The following is a 14,641-nucleotide window of genomic DNA, read 5'->3' as shown; positions in this document are numbered from 1 at the left end:
ATCTTAAATTTATACTTCTGGATCTTTCAGCCATCAGAGATCAACCACTAAATTACTTCAACAAGTAGAAATAGCAACCCTGCTCCCAAACAGCAATTTCTGCATTGCTAGACACTTATCTAGTTGGTAGATTTATACCATTGTTCATTCTTAGTTCCTCAAATGTAAAAAATACCCACAGAATGGTAACATACCTCTAAATTAGTTTAAATGTGGCACAAAGTTATATTTAGTCAGGTTCAAGCTTTAAAAAGGCACTTATGATTTTTCCCAAAGGCTAATCTACTCAAGTTCCTCCTTTATTAAAAAAATAAAAGCCTAATTTGTCTCTTTTAGAAACTAGAAATGTTACTTATGTAATGCTCAAACAAAAAGGGAATCAGAATAATAAGTCCTCACATCAAATCAGGGTCAGGATTATACTGATAATAAATTATCTACTGTAATAAAATAAATTTGACATTTATTCTCTAATGATGATCCTTTGAAATGCTAGCATGATTAAATTTCAGTTATGTGGACTTTGAAATATAATTCTTACAAAAAACATTAAAATAATTTTTTTAAATATTTTTCTTTAGTTGTAGATGGACACAATGCCAGGCGGGTGCTCTACCACTGAGCCACAACCCCAGCCCTAAAAATAATTTTTCAAAATTATTATCCTCTACTGTGCAAAGAAGAAAACCCCTACAAGTAATTATGTTAGTTTTTATTCATGAAAAAAATTGAATAGATATAAGAAATATTCACATCACATTTAAGATTTGTATTCACTGCTTGCATGCTAGAAAGATGCAAAGATGAACACTTCCAAATATTCAGACAGATCATCCCACAGTTGTAACTTTCATCATAGTTCTCAAAGCAGTATGGTGAGGTCAGCTCACAAACAGCTTAAGTAGCAAAACTAGAAATTGGTGGTAGTAGTATCAGGCTACATAACAGCCTCTCCAAAGAATATGAAGTAAGAGAACTAAAATGTGCTGGCAACATGCCAAAGGACTGGATGGAATATAGCTTTGAGCAATGAGTACTAGGAGCCTACAGTATACAGCAATTCATCATCTCTGATCCTCTTGGTTTGACTTTCTTTGTTTTAAACCAAAAATAGCCATGTTTAAGAAGTATTTAACACTTTCAAATCTCTCCATACTTACGAGTTAAAGTGCATGCAGGTCTGCAATGATTTGTTAAATACATACCCTTACAAGAAAAATCTGACTTCTAATCTATGTAAGATGAAGAAGGTAAAATAGATACCATTATACTGATATTAGTATGCACAGAACAGCCTTTATTCTATAAGAATTATACTTCCCTCCAAATATTTCTAAAGGTTTGGATTTTCTACATTGTCAATTCTGACTGGCATCTAGAATTAATCAACTTTCTCAATGGAATTAACAAACAATCAGAGGCTGGGGTCACAGCTCAGTGGTACAGCGTTTGCCTTGTACATGTGAGGCACTGGGTTTGATCCTCAACACCATATAAAAATAAATGAATAATATAAAGGCACTGTGTCCATCTCCAACTAAAAATACTTTTGAAAAATTAAATAAACAATCCTATTAGATTAATCCTTTCCGAAAAAGGACAATTTGGTTGGAAACTCTGACCTTATTCAAAATGTTACTTTTATAATTTCATCTTGACTAAACCATATAATAAAATAGAATAACACTGATTCTTAAAGCTCTGACACTTTCTAACCATAACCTTTCCTTTGAAGAACCAAAAGAAAAATGCAATTATTTCAAGCAAAAGAAAATCAGACTCAATTCAAATCAACACACATTTAACACCTATTCTGTGCCAGACATTATACCAAGAAATGAGGAAACATAGATGAGAAAAAACACAAATAGCCAGAGTAAAGATATAATTGCTAGTACAGACGATAGTAATCTACCCTTATCCCATGACAGATGTCACTAATCACTCAGAGCATGATTAAAGACCAATGAAACCTTAAGTCCCCAACAGATAACACAAAACTAGTAGAAATAAAATTTATGTGCTATCTGAGGCTGGTAGACCTGAGGCTAGATGGGTAATTTAAGGACAGCTTATGAATGACCATGAATGCTAGACTAAGTTTAGATTTTATCCTGTGGACAACAGGATGCACAAAGGATTTTACAAAAAACATTAACATGGTCAAGTGTGGCAGATATATAAAGAATGGATGTGGACAGACAGAATGCAGGCAGGAAGAACAATGAAGATGCCATTACAATAGTTAAGAAATAATGAGGCCTGAATTTCACAATGGAAAAATCTACTGCAGGTTCTAAAACAAAAACAATTTGGATCTTATAATCTGTGGTTTAAAAATAGGAATTTGGGAAAAATTAATATTGTAATCAGAATTCACAAATAATAGTCAAAAAACAATTTAAGGTAAACACTAGAATTAAAGAAGTGAATCACAATGATACCCAAGATTACTCAAGACCATAAATTCAGAAATAGATATTTCAGGTTTAGCATCAAGAAAGAGAACATCCTCATGACCAGACTAATACTCAGCAAGTCTTTTCTTCCTTTCAGGGCACTAATACTCTAGCCAAACAACAAACAGTATTCACCTTACATGCCCTACAATGCAGGGTCAAACTTATACTCCCAGTAAGATGCAGAAAGCACAAAAGTTAAATTTAAAACCAAAGATTATCCAAACACTTAAAACTACACATTTCTTTAAAGGAACATAATTTATATAAACTAAATCTTTTGAAAACATCATTCTACTATTCACTAATTCATATCCAAGCCTTTAAACTCTAACATTCTTTGCATGGAATATAATCTATCTGGAGTACTTCAGATATATTTTTTTAAAAAGCAATTCTATCACTTCTGTAGAATGTTCAATAAATGAAAGTATCGCAATTAAAAATAAAAACTTCAGGGCTGGGGTTGTGGCTCAGTGGTAGAGCACTTGCGTAGCACAACGGAGGCCCTGGGTTTGATTCTCAGCACCACATACAAATAAATAAAATAAAAGCCTATTGACAACTAAAAAACATTTTTTTAAAAAATTAAAAAATAGGGCTGGAGTTGTGGCTCAGTGGTAGAGTGCTTGCTAGCATGTGTGAGGCACTGGGTTCAATCCTCAGCACCACATATAAACAAACAAATAAAGGTCCATCAATAGCTAATAAAAAATATTTTTAAAAAAATTAAAAAATAAAAACTTCAGTGTAGCTCAAAAGACCAAAGATGCTGAAAAAGTGTTTATATTTTGAAAAGATTCTTTAGCTATACAAAGGATGTAAAATCCAAGCACAACATGTTAATAATCGTGCTAGAAAAGCTAGCATTACTGTTTAAAGACCCCAGGATATTCACATTAAGGATAAAAATCACCTTATAGTTAATACTAATGTACTACATAGACACATAATCAAGGATTCTACTTGTTCTTAACCCAATTCTTTTGTCCCATTAATAAATTCTCAATTTGGGAATCTCACTCTCTTAAAAAGGAACCAAAATGAAAAGAACTCAGAGATAAAATTTATATGTGATATATCTTTCATTCTAAGAAAGCCAATCAGAAAAGTTTACTAAAATCCATCTCCTATCCAGTCATGAGCAGGGTCTTTTTTTTTTTTTTTTTTTTTTAGTTATACATGAGCACAATATCTTTATTTTGTTTATTTTTATGTGATGCTGAGGATGGAACCCAGGGTCTCAAACGTGAGAGGCGAGTGCTCTACCGCGAGCCACAACCCTAGTCCCTGAGCAGGGGTCTATTTCTCATGATGTCATCCTGAAGTCATTACTAAATTTTACACATGCTATGCTTCCTTCAAATCAATCACAAAACAAGTCATCCCAAGACTGAGGTCAAATTCCATTCTAACTAAGAGACCTCCAAACTTGAAGTAATGGTACATTTTAAATAAAGACCAAAATTCCAGAAAAACCCTCCTCCCCTACCTTCCACACCTAAATAAAAGTCTTTTCCTTTTAGCTCATAGTAATGGAATGTGACCTGTAACTTAAAAGCTTTTCCATTCCTCATTTTCTGCTTAGAGAATATGAAGCAGACCTATTCTCTCTCTTTAAGAATAACGTTTTGGCCAGGCTAGGCAGCGCATGCCTGTAATTCCAGCAGCTCAGGAGGCCGAAACAGGAGGACTGCAAGTTCAAAGCCAGCCTCAGCAACTTAGCCAGGCCCTAAAGCAACTCAGCAAGACCCTGTCTCTGTAAATAAGAATATAAAAACGGCTGAGGATGTGGCTCAGTGATTAAGTGCCCCAGATTCAATCCCTCCCATCCCTGGCCCTTTTCTTATATTTTATTTAGAGACAGGGTCTCACTGAGTTCCTCTAGGGCCTGGCTAAGTTGCTAAGGCTAGCTTTGAACTCGAGATGCTTCTGCCTCAGCCTCTCGAGCCTCTAGGATTTCAGTCGAGCACCACTGAGCTTGGCCAAGAATGTTTGTTTTTTTTTTTTTGTAGCAGGGATTGAACTCAGGGGTACCTGACCACTGAGCCACAACCCCAGCCTTGGGAGCCATGTGCACCATTCCCATTGCTCACCATTGCTGAGGCTAGCTTTGAACTCACGATTCTCCGGTCTCAGCCTTGGGAGCCACGTGCACCATTCCCAGCAAGAATGTTGTTTTTGGTTTGTTTGTTTTTTTAATCTTTTTTTAGTTGTAGATGGACACAATACCTTTATTTATTTATTTGTGTGGTGCTGAGGATCAAATCCAGCACCTCATACATGCCAGGCAAGCGCTCTACCACTGAGCCACAACCCCAGTCCCAAGAATGATGTTTTTCAAAAGGGAAAAAAAAAAAAAGTAAGACAGGCTGAGTGGTATACACCTATAATCCCAGCAACTTGGGAGGCTAAGGCAGTAGAATCACAAATTCAAGGTCAGCCTTAGCAACTCAGCAAGACCCTGTCTCAAAATAAAAAATAAAAAAGGGGTAGGGATGTAGCTTACTGGTAAAGGCACCCCTGGGTTCAAATCCCCAGTACAAAAAAAAATTAAAAAACAAAAAGAGGGGGAAAAAAATGAAATGTTGGTGGTTAATTGTATAATAATAATTAGAAAAGGTAAACTGACTTACTAAATGTTTCACAAGTTGTCCTATTAGAACAATGCATGACACTTAGAATGAGTGTATTTAAATGGCAAGCGAATCTTTATTTTTTATTTTACAACTCCGGTCAGACATCTAAAAGATTTGTGATTTGTAGATTCCTAATAAGTAGGGAAAAGGAGATTAAAACTATACGTACCAAAATAAATCTTCACATACAAAATGCCCATAAACATAAACATATTCCCATTTTTAAAAAATCATATTTGTAGCATTGAAGCAACACACTTCAGTAACTAATCATAGAAAAAAACAGTAAAATATTTAAGAAATGTACTTCAAACTGCCTTTTTTTTTTTTTTTTTTTTTGGTGGTGGTGGTACTGAGGATTGAACCCAGGGGCACTGAACCACTGAGCTGTATCCCCCACCTTTTTTATATTTTATTTGAGACAGCGTCTTGCTAAGTTGCCCAAGGCTGGCCTAAACCTGAAATACTCCTGCCTCAGCCTCCTTAGTAGCTGGGATTATAGATATGTATCACCTCAACCATCTTCAAAGTGTAAATTTAAACAATACCTATGTGGGGTTCAATTCCTCATTAAAAAAAAAAAGGAACAACAAATTCAATGATTTAATTCAGACAAAAGCTCTCCCAAAATAACAACATTAAGGACATATTTTACTTACATTCTTCCTACACCTTCATACATGTTAGTCTCATCTACCAAAGTCATAATCTCTGTATCTGTAAGATGCGCATGCTTTTTCATTCTGTTTAGCTGTTCAATCTGTATGTCTGCAAGCTTCACCTTCTGTTGAGTGTCAATAACTTTGGCTTGAAGCTCTGTGAAGGCCTAATAAAAACAAGTTCTTGATTTAGCAGTTTAAACATTTTACAGAAAACATTTAAGTCAAATCCAAATTTATTAGAACATCCTAACCAGAGACTAAACTGTGAAATTTACTAATGCAAACATAAAAGAGTCAATAAGTGTAATGTTAATTACAATTAACATTATAATTAGCTATGCTAAATACTGAATTTATCCTCTCCCTAGAAGATGCAATCAGAGGCTGTGATTGTAGCTCAATGGTAGAGCATGTAATGCCTAGCATGTAATGAGGCACTAGGTTACATCCTCAGTACCACATAAGAGTGAATAAATAAAATAAAGGTATTGTATCTACAAATATATATATATACATATATATACACACACACATATAAATGTATATATGATGCAATCAATTTTTAAAAAGCAAAATAAGGGGCTGGGATGTGGCTCAAGCAGTAGCGCGCTCGCCTGACATTGCGTGCGGCCCGGGTTCGATCCTCAGCACCACATACAAAGATGTTGTGTCCGCCAAAAACTGAAAAATAAATATTGAAATTCTCTCTCTCTCTCTCTCTCTCTCTCTCTTAAAAAAAAAAAGCAAAATAAATGCACATTAAATATAAACATATCAAGTAGCCAAAAAATAATAAAAACAATAAGCCCAATAGAGGATGAAACCCAGAGACTCAAAGCAAGAAAAATCAAGTAACAACTGACCAGATTTGTATTACACAACTGGATTTCAAAGCACTTTCCCACATTAGTTCAAAATATTAGCTTAGAAATATTATTGAGAACTTTAAAGAGATCTCACTTCTCCCAATAATCCTAAGTAAGGGGTAGCAGTTTCATCATTCACATATTACAAACAAGTAATTAAATGAGTTAAGAAAGAAAACTGGTTTGCACAAGATTGAACAACTAAAGGTGGAAAAGACAGATATTTCAACCCATTCTTCTGACCCCTTAGTTCAGGAATCTTTTCATTCTACTGTCTCAACTCAGAAAGCAGTCATTATAAAGAGAATGACCAAAACAAAAAGAGAAAATGCTAGGCAGTGGCAGAATTGCATCATGATCTTCATCTGCACATACCAGGCCAAATGTGACCCTTGTGTACACTACTTAACTGGGAAGATAAACACAGTTCTTGGATACTTTTATTGAAGTGCCTGGAATGACTTTCACATGCTGTCAGATTTATGCCTTAACAACATTTGGTAGGAACAATACATGGCAAAGGCTACTACTTAACTTTTATCCTGACTTTGTTGTCACATACTAGTGATGTTCCAAAGATCTCCTTTGGAGTTGGACAGGTGTCTGTAATTTCCTACTAGTTTTCACCAAGAAGAAAAGAAATTGAAAGCCACTAGATAAGAGCTTTAAACAAGTTCTATATTATAATTATTTAACGGTTGTCAAACTATTAAAGTATGCAATCATTTTCTATTTGCATTCATAGTCCATGTTTCTTAGCAACAAATTCTAATGTAGGTAAGTACAATTGTATTCCTGTTAGCTTTTTCACTAAACCATGAAATGGTTTAAATTTAAACAGGAAAAAACGGTAATTTTTTTTAAAATGCACGATTTTTTAAAATGTAAATTCCAAGTATCTCTGATTGCTCTGTATAAAGTTTGCTAAGGAAGCAAGTACTGTTAAAGCCAAGATATTACACCGTAAGAAAACACCATATAAGGACTAAATTTACAAGTTTCAAGAATGGCAAAAAAAAAAAAAAAAAAAAAAAACAGGACACAGACACCTAATATCCCCAGAGGAATAACAGCTTCCTTGGGCAAAACAGCTATTTCAGCTGTCGTGTTTTTTATGCAAAGGTTAACCAAAGGCAGTCATTAAAGTAAGATGTTACTAACCTGAATAACCTAACTAATGAACAAAAAAAGTAAACGGTAAAACAGACGATACTGGACATAGTCCCCATCTTTGAAACCTTTCTAGAAAAACATTTAAACTGGTACATTACACAGGGTTTGGGGTCCGCAGTGTCGTTAAAATCCTTGACCCACTCCTAGGTGGCAAATGTTTCTGAGTAACAACCTATTTATAAGTAATTGTTTGAACAAAGGGAGAAATACAGTTCCTTCTGACACTTTACTGGAAAACTTTACTAGATTTTTTGGACAAGTCTTTCCAAAAGGGGACGGCGCGGGGAGCTTAACCCCTGAAGAACACTGCTATAACAACGTCTGATTTTTTGAAACGTTGATACTGCTACCTTTCAAGGTATGGTATCCAATAAATGGCCAAAAACAAAGGTTGAACTCGGGGCTTTTCAAAGCAAATAATGAGGTCGAATTTTAGATGCCTCAGCTCGGGCAAGCGGTCCGAAGGGGCTTCCATTTGAAACGCTCTCTTCAGTGAAATGGCTCTAGAGTTCAGACTGGAGACAGGCCGGGGATTGGCAGGTACACTTACCCCAGCTTAACCAGTTCTACCCAGCAAGAGCCGCTCGCCCCCAACCCCAGCTAGAAGAGCTGGTCCCGCCTCAAGACTCTAGGAAACCATTCCCCCCTCCCCTTTAGCCTCTTTCCTTCTGAGACCCAGCCCCCCTCGATATTCTAGTTGATATTCTAGGGATGATTGTCCCTCATCCCCCAAAGAAGAGGTTCTGCCTACTGAAGACCCGTTTTACCTTTTTCAGCTCGAGATCCACGGGGGCCGCCATCTTGATGCGCTCTATGCGCCTGCGCGCTGGGAGAACGCTGGAAAGAGGGTGGGGGAAGGGCGCGCCTTGAGGTTTGGTTGACCGCTGTCCTTCTGCGCCTGTGCAAGACTCAAATGACCTCTTTTAAAGCTCGCAGCCCTATCCCCGCAACCCTACCTGAGCATCTCCGACCGGTGACGCTTAAATGTTCGAGATTCCAATTTAGTTGGCCTTTACCATGTAACTGGTCAGGCCTAACTTGCTCCTCTACATCTTCCAAGCCGAAACTGCAGATTTTTTTGTGTGTGATTTTATGCAATTTGACAAATAGTTTCGTTCGTGCTTCTAAGTTGAGATATATGAAGATCAGCTCAACCACTCAGTCATTTAGTCTTGCAACTAGTCCCTGTGCTGTCAAGGATAAGCTTCAGGCGTACCAATATGGAAAAGACCATTAGAAAACTTGAAGCGTAGTTGGAGTGTTCTTCCAAAGAAGAACTTGTTTCTTCGAAGACTTTCTAGATACAGTGTGCTCAAGACAGACTAAATAAACTTGCTTTACAAAGCAAACGGAGCCAGGCGCAGTGACACAAACCTGTAATCCCAGGATGCTCCAGAGGCTGAGGCAAGAGGATCGCTGGTCTCAGCAATTTAGTGAGACCCTAAGGGACTTAGCCTGACCCTGTCTCTAAATAAAAAATTTTAAAGGCTGGGGATGTGGCTAGTGGTTAAGCGCTCCAGCATGCAAAACCCAGTACCCCCCCCCAAAAAAAAAAAAAAAGCAAAACAAATTCTGGGCTGGGTGTGTATGGGTGTGTAGCCCAGTGGTGTAACACATGCTTAGTATCCGCAAACCCTGGGTTCAATATGGAACACCTCAAACAAACATTCTCTGGGCTCATCCCAGACTTAATTCTTAGAATCTTGGAGAGTAGGGCCAGGAAATTTGGCAACTCTTCCCATGACTTGATGATGCAAATCGCCTGCAAACCACATCTTGTGACAAGTCCTGGTATTTGAACCCAACGGACAGATGATAATTGGCCTTTGGAAATGAAAATTTTGTACCTACTCTAAAAACCATTAGAGAGCTAAAGGGGCAGGGAATTGGGAACTTGCCAGATCTAGATTCAAGGCTTGGTCCACCTTGAACCAAGGTGGACAATTTACTAGCTGTGTGGTTTTCAGGAATTCATTTATCCTTGAAGAGTTTTAATCTCTTCATATTTAATTGAGAATAACAATACTGATCTAACAGTATTATTGTGAAAAATAAATGAACCCAGGATGAAATGCTCCAAATGTAGCACCATACACATAATATGTGTTCAATAAATAGTTAAATTGATGTGGTTAGCGTTGTCCTGTTTGTCTTTCAAAGTCTAGCAAATTGGTACCATATCCCCTGTCATACAGAACAAAGATAATTTCTCCTCTAAACTCAGCTCAAGACATCTGTTCCTCTCTTGAGACATGACCCTTTAGGGCTAAGGATGTAGCTCAGTGGTAAAGTATATGTGTCTAGCATGCCCAAAATGATGGGTTCCATCCCCAACGCCAGAAAAAAAAAAAAAGACAACACTTTCTTCCTTCTAAAAACATTCTTTGTATTAGACTATATACTCCTCTAAAATAGGCAGTTTTCTCACTACTTATATCAACTTCTACACCTATCACAGTGCTTCACAGGCACTGATACTGATGAAAAGCAGCCTCTGTTAAGACTGCTTTTTATGACTTTGTTAGAAATTTCTCTTTTCTATGGTGTCTTTTAAAATATACACTTTGAAACAGAGCATATTGGCACACACACATTTGAATTCTGCCAATCTGCTCTGATGTGTGTTGTCTGTTTTTCCTGCTTGGAACAGTATGCCTCATTAATCTGAAGATTCATGTCAATTCTGGTAAATGTTCAACGAGTATCTCATGGAATGTTGACTCTCATCTCTCCTTGCAGAACTCCCATTAGAAGTATGTTGAAGTGGGTCTGGGGTTGTAGCTCAGTGGTAGAGCGCTTGCCTAGCACGTGTGAGGTACCGGTTGGATCCTTAGCATCACATATAAATAAACAAAATATAGGTGCACTGACAACTAAAAAAAATGTTTAAAAAAAGAAGAAAAATGTTGAAGTATTCCTTATTAAGAAGAAGTATGTTGATGCATCTACATCTCTCAACCTCTACTTTACACTATTTCCCTGTTCTATACCCTGGGTTTCTATAACTTTATCTGTCAGTGTAATAATTTTCTCTTCAAACATGTCTAGTTTATTATGTAAGCCAGTTATTGGGTTTTTATTTCAGTAACTATATTTTTTAATTCTTTAAATTCTGTTTGGTAAATTTTTTAAAATATTTTTCAGATGTTGATGGACCTTTATTTTATTCATTTATTTATATGCAGTGCCGAGAATGGAACCCAGTGACTCACATGTGCTAGGCAAGCGTTCTACTACTGAGCCACAACCCCAACCCCTGTTTGGTCATTTTCAAATTCACTTGCTCTTTTCTGTAATGACATGATTTGGCCTAATAGTAAACATAAATACAACATAGTGAACATAATTATATTAAATTTTCTTTTCAATGTCCTATCACCTGAAGTTTTGGGGGTATTAATTCAAAGAACCCAGGGGCACTCAATCACTGAACTACATCCCAGCCCTTTCTATTTTTTATTTTGAGATAGGTTCTCACTAAATTGCTGAAGCGGGCCTCAAACTTGCAATTTTCCTATCTAGCCTCCCAAGTCTTTGGCATTACAGGCATGTGCCACCAAACCAGGCTGGCTCTCTCTTTTGACAATTAATTTTCTCAAGTAACTCAGGGATTTTTGGTAAGAACCATCTTCAGCCAGATGCAGAGTGGCACTGTCTTATAATCCCAGTAACTCGGAGGCTGAGGCTGAGGTGGAGTCCAGTCTGGGCAACTTAGCAAAACCCTGTCTCACTTACTAAAATATTTTTTAAAACGTCTAGGAATATAGTTTGGTTTGGTTTGGTTTTGGTATCAGAGAATGAACCGTGGGGTGCTTAATCACTTAGTCACATCCCTTGCCTTTTATTTATTTATTTTTTTGTTTGTATTATTTTGAGACAGGATCTCTCTGAGTTCCTTAGGGCCTCACTAAATTGCTGAGGCTGGCTTTTAAATCCTCCAAGCATGCCCCACTACACCCATTGGGAAAGTATTTTAATGATAGAGTACCCCTGGGCTCAATCCCCAGTACCCCCCACACACACACACACATACACACACACACACACACACACACACACACTGTTGTCTGTGTTCAGTGTGCCCTAGGCTGTGGAATCTCTGGGTGGCTTCACATTTACAACAACAAAAGAGGAGCTGGGTTGTAGCTCAGTGGTAGAGTGCTTGCATGGAAGGTGTGAGGCACTGGATTTGATCCTCAGCACCACATAAAAATATTAAATATTACATTAAAAATATTTTTTAAAAACCCTATGAGATTTATGGGTTTCGAACTAGTTTTTAACCTTTTAATTTTTTTTTTCCAGTGTTAAGGATCAAACCCAGGGCCTCACATATGCTAGGCAAGCACTCTAGCACTGACCTACATCCTTGGTCTCGCTTTAACTCTTAGCACCACTTTGGTAAAACAAATTGGGGGGTGGGAGGATAAAACTTACCCTGAGCATAAAGTTGACAGTATATGATATACATTTATGGACTGGAAGTCACTGGAGTGTGTTGCTGTGTTTCCCTCTCATCCACTCTTCAAACTAAATGGTTATTTTCTTTCTCTCTCTAGAGCTTCTGAAATGACAGGAAAAGTCTGTATCAGCAAACTCTGAAGAGTTTGCCATCCTTGGATACTTGCCTGAAGAAAAACCATGATGTGTCTGCCTGTATTATTTTTGTAGAAAAAAATAAACTTTGCATTCAGGACTTAACACAACGCCCCACACGCCTGTAATCCCAGTGGCCTCGGGAGGCTGAGACAGGAGGATCTCGTTCAAAGTCAGCCTCTGAGAAGCACTAAGCAACTCAGAAAGATCCTGTTTCTAAATAAAATACAAAATAGGGCTGGGGATGTGGCTCAGTGGTTGAGTGCCCCTGAGTTCAATTCCCAGTACAAAAAAAAAAAAAAAGTTGATGTTCTATTGTTACTCACTTCTGCTTATCAATGCTCAATTTTTTATTCATTCCACAAATATTTATTAAACATCTATGAGGCACTGTTACTGTCCTAGGCCTTTGAGATAGATCAATACCAAGAGAAAACTTCCTGATCTCATGGAGCATACATTCCAATGGAGAAAAGCAAAAAATACATAAGCATAGAAATAATTAACCTCAGATATTGAGGAAGAAAAGTGCAACATGGTTAGAGATTGGCTGGGTGGAGGCCACTTAGGTGTAGGAATTTCTCAGGAAGATATAGCATTTGAGATGAGACCTGAAAAATGAAAATGAGCCAGCTAAGAAAATACTGGGGAAAGACAGAGGGAATTTCAAGAGCAAAGAATTTTTTTTAAATTTTTTGTGTTGTTATTGTAGGTGGACACAATATCTTCGTTTATTCATTCATTTTTGTATATGGTGCTGAGGATGGAACCCAGCACCTCACGCATGTGAGGCAAGCGCTCAGCCACTAAGCTACAACCCCAGCCCCTAAGAGCAAAGAATTTTAAATGGGTCAGATGTGGCATATTTGAATAACATAAAGGAAGAAGTGTGGTTGGATAGGAAAACGGTACAAGATGACATCAGAAAGATGACTATATCACCAGATTTGACCAGATCAAACTAGTTATATGGTAACATCTTTTAATGAGAAAGAAAAATTAACACTTTTTTCCCCCCAGTACTGGGGATTGAACGTAGCCTCACAAATAAGTAACTACTGAGCTACATTCCCAACCCTGATTTTTTTTTTTTTTTTTGGTCTTTTGTTTGTTTGGAGGGAGTTGTTTTTTGTCTTTTTTTTTTCTTTCTTTCTTTTGAGATAGGGTCTCCCTGAATTGTGCAAAATAAAAGAAAGAATCAAAGATGACCCCTAATTTCCAAATAAATATGCTAAGTGAAATTGTCCAGGTAAAAATGAAGAACACACTATAGAGTTTCATTTATAGGAAATGCAATAAATCTAAAGTGATAAAATATCAGTAGTTGCATGATAAAAAGATTAGGAAAGAGATAAAACAAAGGGATTACCAAGGAGTATGAGACAATTTATGTGATGATAGATGTGTTTACCGTATCAATTATGAAGCTGGTTTCCTAGGTGGGAATTTAACAAACTGTACATTTTAACATATTCAGTTTTTTATATGTTAATTGTATCTCAGTGAAGCTGTTTAAGAAAAAAGGACTCCTGCTAGGTGTGGTGGTGCACCACTTTAATTCTAGCACTCTGGAGTCTGAGACAGGAGGAACTCAGGTCCAGGGCTAGCCTTGGCAGTTTAGCAATGGCCCAAAGCAATTTAGCAAAACTCTTTCAAAATTAAAAAAAATAAAAAGGACTGGGGATGTAGCTTAGTGCTTAAGTGCCCCTGGGTTAAAACCCCAGTACCTAAAAAAAAAAAAAAAAAAAAAAAAAAAAAAAAGAAAGAAAGAAAGAAAGAAAAGAAAAAGAGAAAAGGAAAAAAAGAACGCCTAGGTTTTTGATCAGATCAAACTAGTTAAATAATAATATCTCTTAATGAGAAAGAAAAATTAACTCCTTTTTGGTTTCTTTTTCCAGTACTGTCTTTTTTTTTTTTTTTCCCTTTTGAGATTCGGTCTCCCTGAATTGTACAAGCTGGCCTTGAACTTTGATCCTTCTGCCTCAACCTCCTAAGTAGCTGGGATTACAGGCATGCACCCACCATTCCCAGATGGAAATTTTTATTTTTTTTTTCAGTCCTGGGGATATAACTGTTCAGTTGTATTCTACAACTGAACAACACCTCCAGCCCTTTTTTATTTTTATTTTGAGAAAAGTTTTCACTAAGTTCCTGAGGTTGCCCTTGAACCTGTGATCCTCTTATTTTAGCCTCCTGAGTAGCTGGGATTACAAGTGTACAACACTGTGCCTGGCCTGGAAGAATAA

The 14,641-nt window shown here is 37.0% G+C and overlaps 1 protein-coding gene across 3 annotated transcripts in view; it reads right to left on the bottom strand.

Annotated features, from left to right (window-relative positions):
• The window catches only part of PFDN1 (prefoldin subunit 1), a 66,240-nt gene extending 57,554 nt beyond the window's left edge, over positions 1 to 8,686 (bottom strand). For all 3 annotated transcript variants that reach the window (XR_014020680.1, XR_014020681.1, XM_081282537.1), the window contains exons 1-2: positions 8,567 to 8,686; positions 5,758 to 5,924 (exon numbers count right to left, since the gene is read on the bottom strand). Coding sequence is in view for 1 of the 3 variants with exons in the window: in XM_081282537.1 (XP_081138663.1) it covers positions 5,758 to 5,924; positions 8,567 to 8,599 (200 nt within the window). In the remaining 2 variants the exon portion in view is untranslated. The remainder of the gene's footprint in view (positions 1 to 5,757; positions 5,925 to 8,566) is intronic.
• Positions 8,687 to 14,641: the final 5,955 nt, after the last annotated feature.

Source organism: Spermophilus citellus, assembly GCF_964194105.1.
Source record: "Spermophilus citellus genome assembly, chromosome: 1".
Taxonomy (NCBI): Eukaryota; Metazoa; Chordata; class Mammalia; order Rodentia; family Sciuridae; genus Spermophilus; species Spermophilus citellus.
Note: the sequence above shows the minus strand (reverse complement) of the source record. Positions and strands in the feature narration are given on the sequence as shown.